At 42.0% G+C, this 16401-nt stretch overlaps 2 protein-coding genes across 3 annotated transcripts; both read left to right on the forward strand.

Annotated features, from left to right (window-relative positions):
- The first annotated feature begins 392 nt into the window (after positions 1-392).
- LOC147319906 (uncharacterized) lies at positions 393-1914 on the forward strand. Its single transcript, XM_086312760.1, has 2 exons — positions 393-1664; positions 1858-1914. The coding sequence occupies exon 1, from the start codon at positions 393-395 to the stop codon at positions 1320-1322; it is 930 nt and encodes a 309-aa protein (XP_086168886.1). The 3' UTR covers positions 1323-1664; positions 1858-1914.
- A 3420-nt stretch (positions 1915-5334) lies between these two features.
- Positions 5335-11320, forward strand: LOC147319907 (putative C-type lectin domain family 20 member A). 2 transcript variants are annotated; one of them, XM_086312759.1, is made up of 6 exons: positions 5335-5393; positions 5669-5722; positions 6687-7046; positions 7132-7458; positions 10185-10282; positions 10673-11320. In XM_086312759.1, exons 2-6 carry the CDS (start codon positions 5686-5688, stop codon positions 10808-10810), a joined length of 960 nt encoding a protein of 319 aa, XP_086168885.1. In that variant the 5' UTR covers positions 5335-5393; positions 5669-5685; the 3' UTR covers positions 10811-11320. The 2 variants fall into 2 exon arrangements, with proteins under 2 accessions (XP_086168885.1, XP_086168884.1); XM_086312758.1 differs by lacking the exon at positions 5335-5393 and having other exon boundaries at positions 5422-5722.
- Positions 11321-16401: the final 5081 nt, after the last annotated feature.

A 16401-nucleotide genomic window follows, 5' to 3' on the forward strand; every position in this document is an offset into this window, starting at 1 on the left:
TGAAGAAAGGTTGTCAGCTGCCACCTCATAACAAGCTACATCACCTCAACCCCTTCTTGGACAACAATGGTGTGATTAAGGTGGGAGGTCGACTCCGTGATTCAAACCTTCCTCTCTCAGTTAAACACCCTACCATCATTCCAAAGGAACATCATGTTACAAGGATGATCATAGCATACTGTCATGAAGAAGTCAAACATCAAGGCAAGGGGATGACTCTCAGTGCAATTAGGACAAGAGGTTACTGGATACCAGGAATTGGCAGGACGGTTGCATCCTATCTTCGCCGATGTGTAGTTTGTCGGAAGCTTCGGAGACGGACAGAAGAACAGAAAATGGCCGATCTCCCTCCAGAGTGAGTAAATCCATCTCCACCCTTTACCTACTGTGGAATGGATTGCTTTGGACCCTTCTATAGCAAGCAAGGACGTAGTGTGCGAAAACGATATGGTCTCCTTTTCACCTGCTTCTCCTCCAGAGCCATCCATATTGAAATGCTGGAGGATCTATCTACAGACTCATTCATAATTGGACTGCGCTGCTTCATTGCTATACGTGGAGCCGTACGCCAGATCAAATCTGACCAAGGCAGTAACTTCCTAAGAGCCAAGAATGAACTGCAGGAAGCTCTCACGGAATTAGATGGTGATAAACTGACGAACTTCTTTTCTAAGAAGCAGTGTGACTTCATCCTAAATGCTCCTGGATCAAGTCATGTTGGTGGAGTGTGGGAGCGTCAAATTAGAACAGTCAGGAGTGTTCTCAACGCGACCCTTGGACTCTCACCTGGAAACCTACCTGATGCTTCCCTCCGAGCATTCTTCTATGAAGCAATGACGATAGTTAATAGTCGTCCTCTCACTATTGAAAACCTACATGATCCCAACAGTCTTGAGCCTCTGACACCAAACCACTTACTTACCCTGAAGTCTACCATGGCCCTTCCTCCCCCCGGCAAGTTCATAAGGGAAGATATGTATGCGAGAAAGAGATGGCGCCACGTACAATATTTGGCCGAGCAGTTCTGGAGCCGTTGGCAAAAAGAGTACTTAGCCAACATTGCCTTTAGACAACGCTGGCACACCCCAAAGAGAAACCTGCAGATCGGGGATATAGTCATAATGAAGGATGAAGACTTGCCCAGAAATGAATGGAGGTTGGGAAGAGTCGTAGAGACTACAATGGACAGAGATGGACTGGTTAGGAGAGTGAAGCTCTGTCTAGGTGACAGGAAACTTGGCAAAAATGTTGAACGTCTTACTAAGCGGTCAGTGCTCGAACGGCCAGTTCAAAAACTAGTCTTATTGTTGGAAGGTGACTAGTCCATTCCTTGCATACTATGCTTCTGTTGTTTGGTCATTATTTGTATTATGAAATCATTGTGTTCTTTCTTCCTATGTTTATGGAGTTATGTTTTTGAACACTAATGATTTGGTGGGAGTGTAAATGACCCAGATTATTTGTTTATTTGATATTTTTCAAACAGTTAAATCCCTGAACGAATTATACCTTATAATATAGATTAGACTCTTATTTTGAAATTCGGAACGGGCAACTTCCGGGAAGGAAGATCGTACCGCAACTGCTTGCCGCAGAAAGGATTAATGAGAAGGTTATCGTTTTCCATCCATCTTAAAATTAGCATCTAGCTGGAAGGCGAACAGGTATGTTTGTGTGTTGTATTTGTTGTTTACATTTCGGACAATTTGTAAATGTATTACTTGATTGTTAATAAGTTTATGAGCGATCTAGCAGGCTGATGCTAGCACCTCCTGTGCCTTTTCTGTGAATTGATTAGCATAACAGAAACGTGGTTATATCAAGTGAATGTTTATTTGTTTTATGTTATGATTACAGCTCTTACGATGTGTCTATGGCAATTTGTGAATAAATGGGTTGGAATACCCCACCATGGTCCATCCTTAATGATCATTGAGTGCATCGTCTGAATAAAGTCCGGCTGGAATGCTACAGTAATGGGAAACTCAGAGAAACTCGCGGATTCTTCAACTGACATGACTGCTGCAACTCACCTGCACCAGGGCAAACCTCCGCCTGCCCCACTCCTGCTAAACAGGTGAAAATAGATCAACAGGACCGCTGAGTCTATTTGAAAGACTGAGTGTAAACACAAAAAAATATTTTATTTTATGTGCAGAAAATAGGTTTAAATGTTAAACAAATTTCTTCCAGTCAGAGAATGTTGTATATAATTTAATGTTTGCTTGATGCATAAAGTTAGATGAGTAATAAATAAATAAAACTAGTTTTAAAAACCATTTGATTACATTTTGTATGATGGATTATGCAGAAAAAGTAGAATTGGGCTGAAAGATCTATCGCTTTATCACCTCTTCAGGTTGTAACTAAAAAACTAATTACTTTTGAAAATAAGTATCAGTAAAGTAACAGGATTACTTTTGGGGGGAAGTAATCAGTAATTAGTTACTGGTTGCATGGCGCCATCTGCTGGCCAAACCTTCACATTGCACTACAAGAATAAAGACTATGTAGTGTGCATCCTGGTAACTGTGGCTTGTTTACAGACTCTAATATACTGTGTGGAAATGTACAGATTGTTTGTTTGTTGCATTCAGTAAGACCTGAAATTAGAGACTGCACTTCTATACAGTCAGATTTCTTCCAACCAGACCAGCTGCCCCCTGCTGGCCTGTAGAAAGAATGCAGATTCAAAGCTTCACGTTCAGATGCGCCAACGTCCATCCTTTTTTTACAGCCTATTTGTGACTTGGCCGCCATAGCAGTGGGTATCAGTGTGTTTACAGTTTTGTTTACATGTGAACAAAAAGAAGAACAGGACTGTAACTACATGCAACCAAAGACGTGATTGGTCAATGCATGTGGACTACAAATAAATATGTATATAAATGAATAAAAGCATCTTTCACCATTTTTGTTCATTTAGCCAATTTTTTGCAATAAGTCATCCTCGGCTCGCTGTGTCCACAGAGGACGTGTCCACCTATAAAAGTGTGAGGGCTCAGCAAACTCCAACCCTTCCACCACTGAGGATGTAGGCCCATCCTTCCTGTCCACTCAGTGAGCCGATACACACCAACGTTGATTTTCTCACAAATAATTATTCTTATAAAAATTTAGTCGGCACACCGCAGTAGGATGTTATACTAAAAGCAGTCACAGGTTTATTAACATTGAGATGATCAGATGGTTTACAGTCAATAAAAACATGTTAGTAATATTCAGAGTGAATATAAATGATGTTAAAAACAAAACATCACAGTTTCAGCTAAGAGATGAAGTCTAAATGAGAAGTAATTTATAAGATTGTGTTAACTCCAGGATTACATTAAAAAAGACATTGAGGCGACTTTTGTTGTGATTTGGCGCTATATAAATAAAATTGAATTGAATTGAACTGAATTGAAAAACCCTGCTCCTCACATTAAATAGAATTAAACAAAATAGCTTTTTATTGTCGCTGAACATGTACAACGAAATTGTGGGTGCTCGACAACAACTGTGCAGAAATAAACAATTTGGAAGAACAGGTTGCAAAGTGCTTTGAAGTAGTGCAAACTGAGTCTGTGTGTGAGCGTCCTGAGTGATGAGGGTTACCCAGACCATGGCTCTGATTTGTGGGTGGGTGGTCAGGGTGGGGTGTGGGGGGAGGTGTGTGGGACCTGATTGAGCTGGGGTGCTGACCAGAGGGCAGCGGGTCAAAGAATTGGTGGGCAGGATGTGAGGGGTCACCTGTGATCAGTTTCTGGAAATATTCATTTGATTTATTAGGCTGTAGATTAGTAAGCATGTCCTGAAAGTCGTCCATGGCTATCTTTATTATACTGACTCTGCGTCTGACACTAACCACAACACAGGGTTTGGGACAGTTAGGTTCAGGGTCATCAGTGATGATGACCTCACAGGGTTAAAAAGCCCATCTCAACAGAGAAAGTTGATAACCGCTGTCTTTATTATCTCTTTAAGACTTTGTTGAGGCAGCTGACTCAAAGAAAGTCTGGCTGTGTTGAACTTTGTAGTATACAGTCTACAGACAAGATTAAATACTTATACGGCTTCCTTATTCTGCCTCCAAATTACTTGCCAAGTGTAAAAAATCTTGTATTTTCACTCAGGAAGTGAGCAACATCATGTGACCTTGGAAGGGGCGGGGCTACATGCATTTACACAGAAGCGTGGAGCGAGGAAGAGCCTGTTTCACCTGTGAGCTCAGTAAAAGGAAAGGATGAGTTTGGGCCCAGCAGCAGAAAAATTCCACTGAGTGAGCAGGAGTGTAATCATCATCGTCATATCCAAGGTGGAGCACCCACCCCCCTCCATCCATCCTCCGTTTACACTGCCCCTGCATCACGAGCACTGAGACACTACAGTGAATAAAGTTAAGGTGGACTCCCCATGTTACTTCCCTTCTTTTCATGCCAAATCTGTTGAGGGGCGCCTTAATTTAACTATCTATATTAAATTTTGTGTAACAAACTGGGATATTTACAATAAAGCTATATATCGGAGCTACTTTATTATATTTTGTAACTTTGTAGCATATTATATTTTATTTATTGATTGTATTGGAGGAACTGTGACCACATTATTTCCTCTGGTATTAATAAAGCATTTTGATTCTGCTACCTCTGCAGCTCATTAGCTGCGCTCATTTAACCTGACTGAGCGTGACCAGTAGAAATAAAGGATCGAACTCAGTAATTCCTGGAAACCAGATCTTTGTTCAGCGTCAGCAAACCAGCAGCTTAGCCTGTAGCTGATGACTAAAAGGACCCACAGTGCTCAAACTGCACCTTTTTCATGATCCAGGGCAGGTCTGGCTTCTTCTTTCAGTGAAATTTAGTGGTGACTTTAAAATCAGTGCATTTTATTTGTCTGTGACTGAGCCTCCATCTTTGGGAGTGGTGCTGTGTGAGACTCTCAAAGCACGTTTTGCACTTTTAGAGGAGATGCACTAAAACTGTAACATCATTAAAAAGACGCTGAAGCCAAACAAACAAAGAACAAAATAAAAACTGTTTGTTCTCTATGATTGGAACTGACATGTGAAATGTGTCGGGTTGTGTCGTCATCATCACTGATTTGTTTGGAGGAGTTGAGCTTGAACGCTCTTTTCTCCCAATTCTAATAATGACAACATTATTCAAATAAGACTGAAGTGGTCGGGCAGACGTCAGTCTGTTTGCATCTGTAATAACTTTGAATAAGTCATCTTCAGTTAAACGACTCTGAGCATCTTTAATCAAATGCACTGTAATGAACACTGGGCTGCTTTCTAAAAAACCACTTTTACAAAGTCTCTGATGGACGTGGGAGGAGGAGCGAGGATGACATTTATATCAGATGAAGAGTTCTGACTGTGTCACAGCTGCACAGACGTCTCATCGTGTCGGGTATGTTCTGCATATGTTTGGTTTATTTGATAATCTCACACATTCATTGTCTGGTATTCTAATAAACAAAATGATGATAATTGAAGGAAGACAACATTTTTAAAGTTGAACGTTTCAAATGTTGAATATGTTTGATAGTTTTGTTTGAATGATTAGATTAGATAGAAATGGAGTGAATGACAGAGACAGCTGCCTCTTTGTTGATGCTGCTTTAAGTGTTATGATTAATAATGAACGAGCAGCTGCAGATGAGATTCATGAGGACGTCTTCACAGTTTTTCAGCTCTCAGTCATGAAGAGGTGTGGACTGATCCTGCTGCTGCTCTCAGGTCTGTGAACTCATCTCAGTCGCCTCATTTACAGTTTGAATAAAACTTTTGATGTCAGAAAATCAAAGAAAGCACAAAGTGAACTGCTCCATAGGGATTATTTTAAAGGTGTCTGTAAACGAGCTTCAAGCAGTCACAGAAACACTCGTACAATCTCCAAAGACCTTTGTCATGTCAACTAAACTTCTAAAGGTTTCTTTGGGTCCAGTTAGAAGTTTGATTGACAGTTTAATGGTCGGTAGTTTGTAAGAGTTTGTATAAAGTGAAGTAAAAGAGTAAAGAAAGAAAGGAGGGAAGAGTCAGTGCATGAACGTGGCTGTTTGTGTGCACTGCTGAGAAAAACACGTCTTGATTTTATTTTCTGTGTAGAAATCTGACTGAAAGCCTGAAACGCTGCAAACCCGTCAGCTCGCTGAAAAAGATCCTGACTGCTTTTACCACGTCCGTGTGCACGTTAGAGCAGGGCGATATGGCCAAAAATATTTATCATGATATTTCATTTTCTTATTGTTGCCTAACATTGTACCGGTATTACCGTGAACGCTATAATATGGCCCAGCCCTAGTGCACGTGTTGTTCAGCTTTGAGCCTCGACCACTAACACGTCGTTTTCCTTCATTGTGCACACTGAAGAGGAAAAATCGTCCAAATACATGTGCAATAAGGCCAGAGTGAAAAACAAACTTAGCACTGTTAAAGCAGCTTTTTAAGCTGATGTGAGAGTTTCGCCCTGGAGCAGGAAACCAGTGTGTAGGTGTCCACAGGCACCGTAAAACAGCTTTTAACCAGTACACGAGTTACACATCCTTTGAAGGACACATATATTAACATATATTCACGTCTTTAAAGATGTCAACAAAAAGTTTGCGTTGTGGTAGCATGTAAAGAATTTATTCTCCTGATGACTAAAATAGTCGAGCTGAGGTGAGTCTGTGACCGCGCTGACTGACTCGTGTCCTCTCAGGTTACGTGATGGTCTGCCATCTTCAGTCTGATCAGTTAGTCAGACAGCTCCACCTGGTTGACCTGCAGAAGTCCTGGAACGATGCTCAGCAATACTGCAGAGATGAGTACATTGACCTCGCCATCGTTAACAGCTCAGCTCTCATCCAGGAAGCCCAGAAAAGGGCGGGGAGCACCGAGGCGTGGATTGGACTCTCCAAGAGCGGCTGGACCTGGTCTCAAACTGGTCCAGTTCAGTCATCCTGGTTTAACATGTGGTCATGGTGGCAGCCAGGGACTGATGAGTGTGTGATAATATCTAGTGATGGATCATGGTCCACAAGACCGTGCTCAGCTACTTATTACTTTGTCTGCTATGACGGTGAGTGTTTCAGACTTTGGTACCAGGGTTTGACAAACTGAACATTTTAGCTGCAGGTTTGAATCCGTCTGATCTTTTGTTTCAGCTGCGACTAACAAACACATCCTGGTGAAGAACTCAATGACCTGGTCTGATGCTCAGTCTCACTGCAGACAGACGTACACAGACCTGAGCACCATCACCAACATGCAGGACAACAGCCAGGTCGCTTTTATGATACTATTTTATCATCAAGCCTGGATTGGACTGTACAGAAAATACTGGACGTGGTCAAACTCGAGCACAGCCTCCAACCTGCCGTGGGGGCCCGGGCAGCCTGATGACAGCGTAAACTGTGCCACAATAGTCGGATCAACAGGCTCCTTCAACAGTCATAACTGTGATGACCAACGCCCCTTCCTCTGCTCCAGAGGTGAGTCTGTCCTCTGTGTTTCTGCACAGTCTGGTCCTCCTGGGCTCATCCGGACACTCTTGGCACAGCACTGCCGATGCTTTGGGTGGCGCTGTCATTTAGTGTTTGCTCTGTCTGCGGTAGAGTATCACTTCCTGTTCCTGTTTCAACACAGGAACAGGAAGTAGTAGTTGAGTAGCTTATCTGCGTAGCAATTTAATTAAAAACCTTTAGATAACTTCTGTTTTCATAGTATAATCTTCACGTGCACCATGGCTACTTCACCTGTCCCTCCTGCACTTTCTTGCTCATTGTGTCAGATGTTTAGTTACTCCTTTAGCAGTAATGATATCTGTAACAAATGTAGCATATTTGCAGCTCTGGAGGCCAGGATTACTGAATTGGAGACTCGGCTTCGCACCCTTCATTCACCCGTAGCTAGCCAGGCCCCTGTAGCTGGTGCAGCCGAAGATAGCGTAGGCCCCGCTAGCTGTTCCCCGGCAGACCCCAAGCAGCTGGGGAAAGAGGGCGGCTGGGTCACGGTGAGGAGGAAGCATAGTCCTAAACAGAAGCCCCAGGTACACCACCAACCCGTTCATGTGTCTAACCGTTTTTCCCCACTCGGCGACACACCCGCCGGGGGTCAAACTCTGGTAATTGGTGATTCTGTTCTCAGACATGTGAAGCTAGAGACACCGGCAGGGGCCAGAGCAGGCGACATTGAAGGAAATTTAAAACTGCTGGCTAAGGGTAAACGTAAATTCAGTAAGATCATAATTCACGTCGGCAGTAATGACACCCGGTTACGCCAATCAGAGGTCACTAAAATCAATATTGAATCGGTGTGCAACTTTGCCAAAACAATGTCGGACTCTGTAGTTTTCTCTGGTCCCCTCCCCAATCAGACCAGGAGTGACATGTTTAGCCGCATGTTCTCCTTAAATTGCTGGCTGTCTGAGTGGTGTCCCAGAAACGATGTGGGCTTCATAGATAATTGGCAAACCTTCTGGAGGAAACCTGGTCTTGTTAGGAGAGACGGCATCCATCCCACTTTGGATGGAGCAGCTCTCATTTCTAGAAATATGGACAAATTTATTAAACCCCCCAAAATATGACTATCCAGAGTTGGGACCAGGAAGCAGAGTTGCAGTCTTACACGCCTCTCTGCAGCTTCTCTCCTCCTGCTACCCCCCCAAAAACCCATCTCCATAGAGACTGTGTCAGCTCCCAAACAGACAAAAAACAAACTAAAACCAGAAACAAACAACTTAAACTTAAACAATTACAAAGAAAGAACAATACAGTATCCACATCTGAACCAAAGAGTAAAACAGTGAAATGTGGATTATTAAATATTAGGTCTCTCTCCTCCAAGTCTCTGTTAGTACATGACTTAATAATTGATCAACAAATCGATTTACTCTGCCTTACAGAAACCTGGTTGCAGCAGGATGATTATGTTAGTTTAAATGAATCAACACCCCCGAGTCATTCTAACTACCAGAAATCTCGAAGCACAGGCCGAGGGGGTGGTGTGCTGGGCTGGTTCTAGACAGGCATATATGAGGGGGCAGACAGAAATGTAAAGGGGGCACATGGTGGCAGCTGAGGCGAATGTGGGGTTCTCTGAATAACTGTTTTTGTCATGTAATTGGATTGCACTTTGTCAAACCTCTACCCTAAAACCTGACCAACTTGGGTGTCCCCCCTGAAGGCTCAGCTTCTGCAGGTCTAGATCTTAGTGTCACTGAGGCACACAAACCCCCTGACCACGTTAAGGTGGCAATCACTCAGGAGGAAAACTGAAAAACAAAATAAAAAATAATAAAATAAAATATTGCTCATCAGATTCTACCAACTAAAAACATGACATTTACCTTAATTAGATGCCCTATGTTAAATACATTTGAATCCAACCATAGTACTTCTCACTATTGCCAATATTAACAAAACTAAAAAGGGTAGGCCAAGTTATGAAAAAAGGGCACTTCTCCAACTCTTGAAAAATAGAAATAAAAAATACATTAAAATATCCATCCAGTTCTTTAAAACCAACAACATAAAATCTATCTTAATTTGATTGCCTAAGTAAAGTATCAAATCAATTTTATTTATATAGCACTTTTACATTATACATGCTTCCCTTAGGCAGCATCATTAGAAGACATAGCATACATTTACACTGCTATGCAGATGACACCCAGCTCTATCTGTGCATGAAGCCAGATAACACACACCAATGAGTTACACTGCAGGAATGTCTTAAAGACATAAAGACCTGGATGGCCGCTAACTTTCTGCTTCTTAATTCAGATCAAACTGAGGTTATTGTACTCGGCCCTGAAAAGCTTAGAAATATGGTATCTAAGCAGATTCTTACTCTGGATGGCATTACCTTGGCCTCCAGTAACACTGTGAGGAACCTTGGAGTCATTTTTGACCAGGACATGTCCTTCAATGCACATATTAAACAAATATGTAAGACTGCGTTCTTCCATTTGCGCCCCTCCCTGAGCTCTGAGTTCTGCTGGAGGTTTCTTCCTGTTAAAAGGGAAAAAGTTTTTCCTTCTGACTGTCGCCAAAGTGCTTATTCATAGGGGGTCATTTGATTGCTTGGTTTTTTCTCTATATGTATTACTATAGGGTCTACCGCACAGTATAAAGCGCCTTGAGGCGACTGTTGTTGTGATTTAGTGATGTATAAATAAAATTGAATTGAATTGAATGGCCCTTTTCTTTCTCTGCAGATGTCAAACCTTCAGCCTCGAGGTCAGTGAAGGTTCAGCTGAGGGCGGGATCTGCAGACCTGAACGACCCCACAGTGCAAGAATCCATCCTGCAGCAGGTCAGAGGTCACACGGGCCCCGATACAAGGAACAGACCGCTATAACTACTGTGAAATGATAGAGAGCAGTGAGTCTGTGCAGGTTCAGGGACACGTGACAGCACACAGCTGCAGAGATACGGGGCTCGTTTAATGCAATCCCATCCATTTGTATTATTTAACCTTTTTAACTGGTAACTTGAAGAAGTCACTTAATTTCAGATTACTGTGAGGAGACGACGTGAACCAATGACAGGCAATGAGGCCTAATTCCAGACTTCAGTTTCATCCCCAGCCAGTTCATTTAGTTCATTTCCCCCAGAAACAGCACCAACAACGTTTTCTGCTCACTACAGAAACAACGGCTGATTAATGAGGAGCTTCTGTTAATGTGTGAAAACTGTGTTTCAGGTGAGGGAGAAGCTGGTGGAGCAAGGAGTCACTGAGGAGGTGAAGCTGAGGTGGAGGACGCAGCCTGATGGGAAGGTTTTCCACAGAGAGGAGGAGACAGCCGCTTACAGTGAGAAGGAAGACTGTGGGTCGGTTTAGTCTGAACGTTATTGGCTGATGTTCCTCAGATGATCTGCTGTGTAATTCAACTTATTTCCATCTCTGTACTCTGACTGCTGGACTGTAACAGCGTAGCTTTGCATGACTGACAGTTGGAAATCATCCTTCTTTATCCTAAGCTCAGATCACAGAGTGTCTGATGAGCTGTTTTATGCCTCTTTGTTTCTTCTGATTGGTGAAGCTAAAGTTTGCAGGTGAGCGGGTGGGCGGACCTTCTGTGTCTCAGATATAAATGTTCATGATATCCTGTCTCTACATATGAAAGTTCAAGAGGAGAAAAAGGTGAAACTGAGTGTTCAGAGCAGCCTGATGTCTGAGCTTTTTGACTTCATACTTTATAGTTCAAATGAGCACCCAGCAATATAACAGTAGATATGCCATATATGTCAGTGAATCGCGCATTTATGCTCTCTATTATCATATTAAATATACATTTTTCTGTCTCAGAAACGTCTCTGCTGCTGTTTGATTCTGTAAACTACAGTCATGGCTCTGCATCCATCTTCATTGTAAACTCTATTCAATAAAGTCTATTGATATTTTATTGTCCTGTCAGAACTTTCAGTTGCTTCATTTTTATGCTCTTATTTTGAATTTGATGCAGTAACACACATCATAAAGGCTGAGACAACATGAAGTTTAATGCTAAACAATAAGAGTCTCACATACAGTGAAGCTGATTGGCGGGACAGCAGTCACATGACTGGCTATGAAATCCCAGACAGACAATCCAACAGTTTGTGAAACATCTGAATGTAAAATGCTGAAAACTTCTGCTGCTCATCTGTTCACAGAAAAATCTGTGAAAGCGACGAGACGGCTGTGTGACGGTGATTTTCAAAATAAATTCAGATCAAATATTTTCTGTTTTAAAACACAAAGTGTTTCACAGTCTGATAAAACTCCACATTAAGACCAGAGTACCTGTCCACACAGCGGTGCATTCACTGCTGCACACACACGCACACGCGCACATTAGAGGAACAAAAGCCAAAAACAACAGGAAACAGATTAAAGCTCATCTATAAAATGAGTTGTCAGCAGTCGCTGCCCTGACATGGACGTGGCTGATGTGTTTACAGATGCATGTCTTTATTTTTCCTTTTCATGATGATCATGTGTTTTGAATAATTGTATTGTTTGTTATTTTCTCTTTTACCGTGGGAGGGGCTTTCGTGAGAATGAGATAAAGTAAATGATGGGCTGAGGAAAGCTGTTCCAAAGTTGGGAGCTGTTTTTTTTTATCTTTAGAAAAATGCTCGTTTTGTTGGACAATAACATTTTTGTTATTCAGAGATGCTAACAGTAGAAAAGGTCTGAGTGGTAATGATCGAGTTTTCCTTCAGGACTTCATCGTTCTTCCTGAAAATGTGTGACTGACCATTTAAAAGTCCAGCCCTTCACCTCCACAGTAACACTCTAAGGAGTTTAAGACCATGGCGCCATCTGCTGGCCAAACCTTCACATTGCACCACGAGAATAGAATAGAATTCAACTTTATTGTCATTGCACACGTCACAAGTACAAGGCAATGAAACGCAGTTTGCATCCATCCAGAAAGTGCTTTAGCCACAATATAGATGTATTACAGAAATGGGTCTGTTACAATGTTCATGGTATGAAGGTATGTCATGAATAAGCTCTAAGTATGTGCAGGCTGTAGTGAGTATACAGGCTATGAACAGGATATCAATATGAACTATGCAAGTTATAAACAGCTGGTTATAACTTGCATGCGGTTTATAGAAGATGGTTACACACACACACACACACACACACACACACACACACACACACACACACACACACACACACACACACTAGAGGAACAAAAGCCAAAAACAACAGGAAACAGATTAAAGCTCATCTATAAAATGAGTTTCCAGCAGTCGCTGCCCTGACATGGACATGGCTGATGTGTTTACAGATTCTGCACTGTAAAAAATTGCAGTGAATTTGACATATAAACCATGTAAAATCCCTACAGAAATGTATAGTAAACCCCAAAACACATTTTTTCCTGTTTCAATCACAGTGAATTTTTGTAAACTATTAAACAGAATGTTTTTGTTACATTTATGTTACGTGCCTCCAGCCAAAGGCGAGCTAGATGCACCTTAAGTCTAGCATGTCCGTTTGACCCACTGAAGTCTGGGGACAGAGGATCGAAACGAGGTAGAGTAGGAGGCACCTTAGGCTCCACCTGGACTTTGGGGGGAGTAGCTATAGCACCAACATCCTCCTTCAGAGGTTCGACACCTTGCTCAGCAGAAAGAACGTTACCATCACATACCTCTGAACCAGTCAAGATTTTCAACTCAACTAAACGTTGTAAGATAATACCCTTAATTTCCTTTTTTGCACTATATTTCTTTACTGGAATATCAAAGTGTGCCGCAGTACTCAATAAGTCATCTTTACGACATAACTCAAACTTCTCAGGTCTCGGCGCATGAATGAAATCTTCTAAGTCAAAATCCATACTTAATTACAAGGCAGTAACATTGTACCAAGCACCAGCGTTGTCTATAGCTCTGGAAAATAAATCCCGGACGAGCCCCCACTTGTGTTACGTCTCCTCGAGGGCAGGAGGGGATAACACAACAACTCCGGAAACTCGGTACAGGTGTTATGAAAAAGGTTTAATGGCAGCGCTCTCACAGATTAAATAACCCAGATTCAAACAACAAATGTGGGGGAGAAAGGGACAGTTAGGTTGTGCCAAAAAAAACACCAAAAAGACAAAACCAAAACTTAGCTGATTCTATTATCCTAGAAAAGCAAAAACAAGAGGGAAAGACCCTAAACCTCAACTCGAAACAAGCTCAAAATTACATGGGTGGCACCAACCTACTTACCTAGTGTTTCTAACAAAAATACTCTACGTGAGTAAGTGTATGGGGTCCCCAAACTTACCTAGTCCACTTTACTCCCACCACAATCATCAAACAAAAGAAAGACAGTAGCGACCCGTCACACATGTGCCAAACAATTCAAAGGAGGGAAGAGAGCCGCGCCCAGCCACAGGTGAGTCTCTTTATCAAGGTGTGCACTCCTGGATTGTCCAATCAGGGTCTCCCTCCTCTAATTAGTTGGACATCCCCAGATTGACATCAGCCTGCAGTCTGCGACCTAAGGGAACGGCAAACAAAAGGAGAGGGAAAGAACACATACAGCCTGCAGACACGTAACAATTTACAACATCAATGTGTGATTATAATCAAATTTATTTGTTAAAACTACAAACATTGGGAACAAAAACAGTGAAATACTTTAATATTCTAACAAAACAATTATATTAATTTGACATGCAAATATTGTAAAAACTATAGTTTTAGTCAGTTGTTTTTAAAATACACGAATTATATGTAAGTCACTTTACAAGTTTATACCGTAGGCCTGTAACGGACCTACTTTAAACATGATTCATGAAATTATGCAAATTCAGGTATACGGCTAATAAAAATGTATTCACAGAAAATGTCATTGTGAACCTGAGAGGTTACTTCTCTATTTTTATGCTATACAAAAATATACAATTATAATGACATTTTTTAATTATTCAGGCTTATTTGCAGCCTATTGTACAGTAACCTATAAGAAATTATTATTATCGATATCTTAAGTAAAACTTCTGTTCAGTCATAATCAGAGGTGTGGACTCGACTTGGACTCGAGTCAGACTTGAGTCATTAATTTTATGACTTTAGACTTGACTTGAAAAAATGTTCTAAGACTGTGACTTGACTTGGACTTTTACACCAATGACTTGGGACTTGAATTGGACTTGAACCGGTTTACTTGAAAAGACTTGATATTTCACCCCAAATATAAAATTTAACATGCATATTATATAGAAAGTGTGCACCATTAATTCAATTCATTCATTTATTCAAACCACACTCCGTACGTATGTGTGCGTGAGCTGTAGCACAGCCAATCAAATTAACCAGATTTAAAAAAAAAAAAAAAAACGCTCAAAAATGCTGCAAGGACATTTTTTTTTCCAGGTACATAAACTATGAAGTAGTCAACAAAAAACCGAAATGCAATATGCAAAACATGCAAGAAGAGAATCACAGACAGAGATGGAGCAGCTTCCAACTTTCTCCGACAGTTGAAGTTGCATAAAGAACGGTAGGTGGTGCTTCTCTCTTGCTACGATGAGATAGCTGACTTCATCTAACAAGCAAATCTTGTTCAGGCTCCGTTGGTGATACAGTTTTTTAAAATGTCACATGACTGGCTATGAAATCCCAGACAATGTACATTTCAATTCCTTTAATTTTAAATATGTTTATATTGTCTATCCTGTAAAATAGTCAGATGTCTATTCATATTAATGTACAGAATTCACCTGCTTGCTGCTACTACTGCACATTCACCCAGTGTACATACATACATACATACATATATATATATATATATATATATATATATATACACATATATATATATATATATATACATATATATACATATATATATATATATAAAAAACACCCAGCACGCCCCTGCGGGCGGTTTATCCTTCAAGCTCGGGTCCTCTACCAGAGGCCTGGGAGCTTGAGGGTCCTGCGCAGTATCTTAGCTGTTCCCAGGACTGCGCTCTTCTGGACAGAGATCTCCGATGTTATTCCCGGGATCTGCTGGAGCCACTCGCCTAGCTTGGGAGTCACCGCACCTAGTGCTCCGATTACCACGGGGACCACCGTTACCTTCACCCTCCACATCCTCTCGAGCTCTTCTCTGAGCCCTTGGTATTTCTCCAGCTTCTCGTGTTCCTTCTTCCTGATATTGCTGTCATTCGGAACCGCTACATCGATCACTACGGCCGTCTTCTTCTGTTTGTCTACCACCACTATGTCCGGTTGGTTAGCCACCACCATTTTGTCCGTCTGTATCTGGAAGTCCCACAGGATCTTAGCTCGGTCATTCTCCACCACCCTTGGGGGCATCTCCCATTTTGACCTCGGGACTTCCAGGTTATACTCGGCACAGATGTTCCTGTACACTATGCCGGCCACTTGGTTATGGCGTTCCATGTATGCCTTGCCTGCTAGCATCTTGCACCCTGCTGTTATGTGCTGGATTGTCTCTGGGGCATCTTTACACAGCCTGCACCTGGGGTCTTGCCTGGTGTGATAGACCCCAGCCTCTATGGATCTTGTGCTCAGAGCTTGTTCTTGTGCTGCCATGATTAGTGCTTCTGTGCTGTCTTTCAGTCCAGCTTTGTCCAGCCACTGGTAGGATTTCTGGATATCAGCCACCTCCTCTATCTGCCGGTGGTACATACCGTGCAGGGGCCTGTCCTTCCATGATGGTTCCTCGTCTCCCTCCTCTTTCTTGGGTTTCTGCTGCCTGAGGTATTCACTGAGCACTCGGTCAGTTGGGGCCATCTTCCCAATGTATTCTTGGATGTTCGTTGTCTCATCCTGGACTGTGGTGCTGACACTCACCAGTCCCCGGCCCCCTTCCTTCCGCTTAGCGTACAGCCTCAGGGTGCTGGATTTGGGGTGAAACCCTCCATGCATGGTAAGGAGCTTTCTTGTCTTTATGTCAGTGGCTTC

The sequence above is a fragment of the Aulonocara sp. 'chitande type north' Nkhata Bay genome, linkage group LG11 (genome assembly GCF_057382095.1).
Source record: "Aulonocara sp. 'chitande type north' Nkhata Bay isolate Kocher_YH1m ecotype deep benthic linkage group LG11, A_spYH_male_GT1.1, whole genome shotgun sequence".
In the NCBI taxonomy this organism is placed as follows: Eukaryota; Metazoa; Chordata; class Actinopteri; order Cichliformes; family Cichlidae; genus Aulonocara; species Aulonocara sp. 'chitande type north' Nkhata Bay.

What these genes read in the sequence shown, in the direction of transcription:
- LOC147319906 (XM_086312760.1), top strand. Translation starts at nt 393, where the DNA reads ATGGATTGCTTTGGACCCTTCTATAGCAAGCAAGGACGTAGTGTGCGA.
- LOC147319907 (XM_086312758.1), top strand. Translation starts at nt 5,542, where the DNA reads ATGATTAGATTAGATAGAAATGGAGTGAATGACAGAGACAGCTGCCTC. An exon ending in GATCCTGCTGCTGCTCTCAG is followed by an intron (nt 5,723 to 6,686) that starts GTCTGTGAACTC and finishes GTGTCCTCTCAG; the next exon opens with GTTACGTGATGGTCTGCCAT. An exon ending in AAGAATCCATCCTGCAGCAG is followed by an intron (nt 10,283 to 10,672) that starts GTCAGAGGTCAC and finishes ACTGTGTTTCAG; the next exon opens with GTGAGGGAGAAGCTGGTGGA.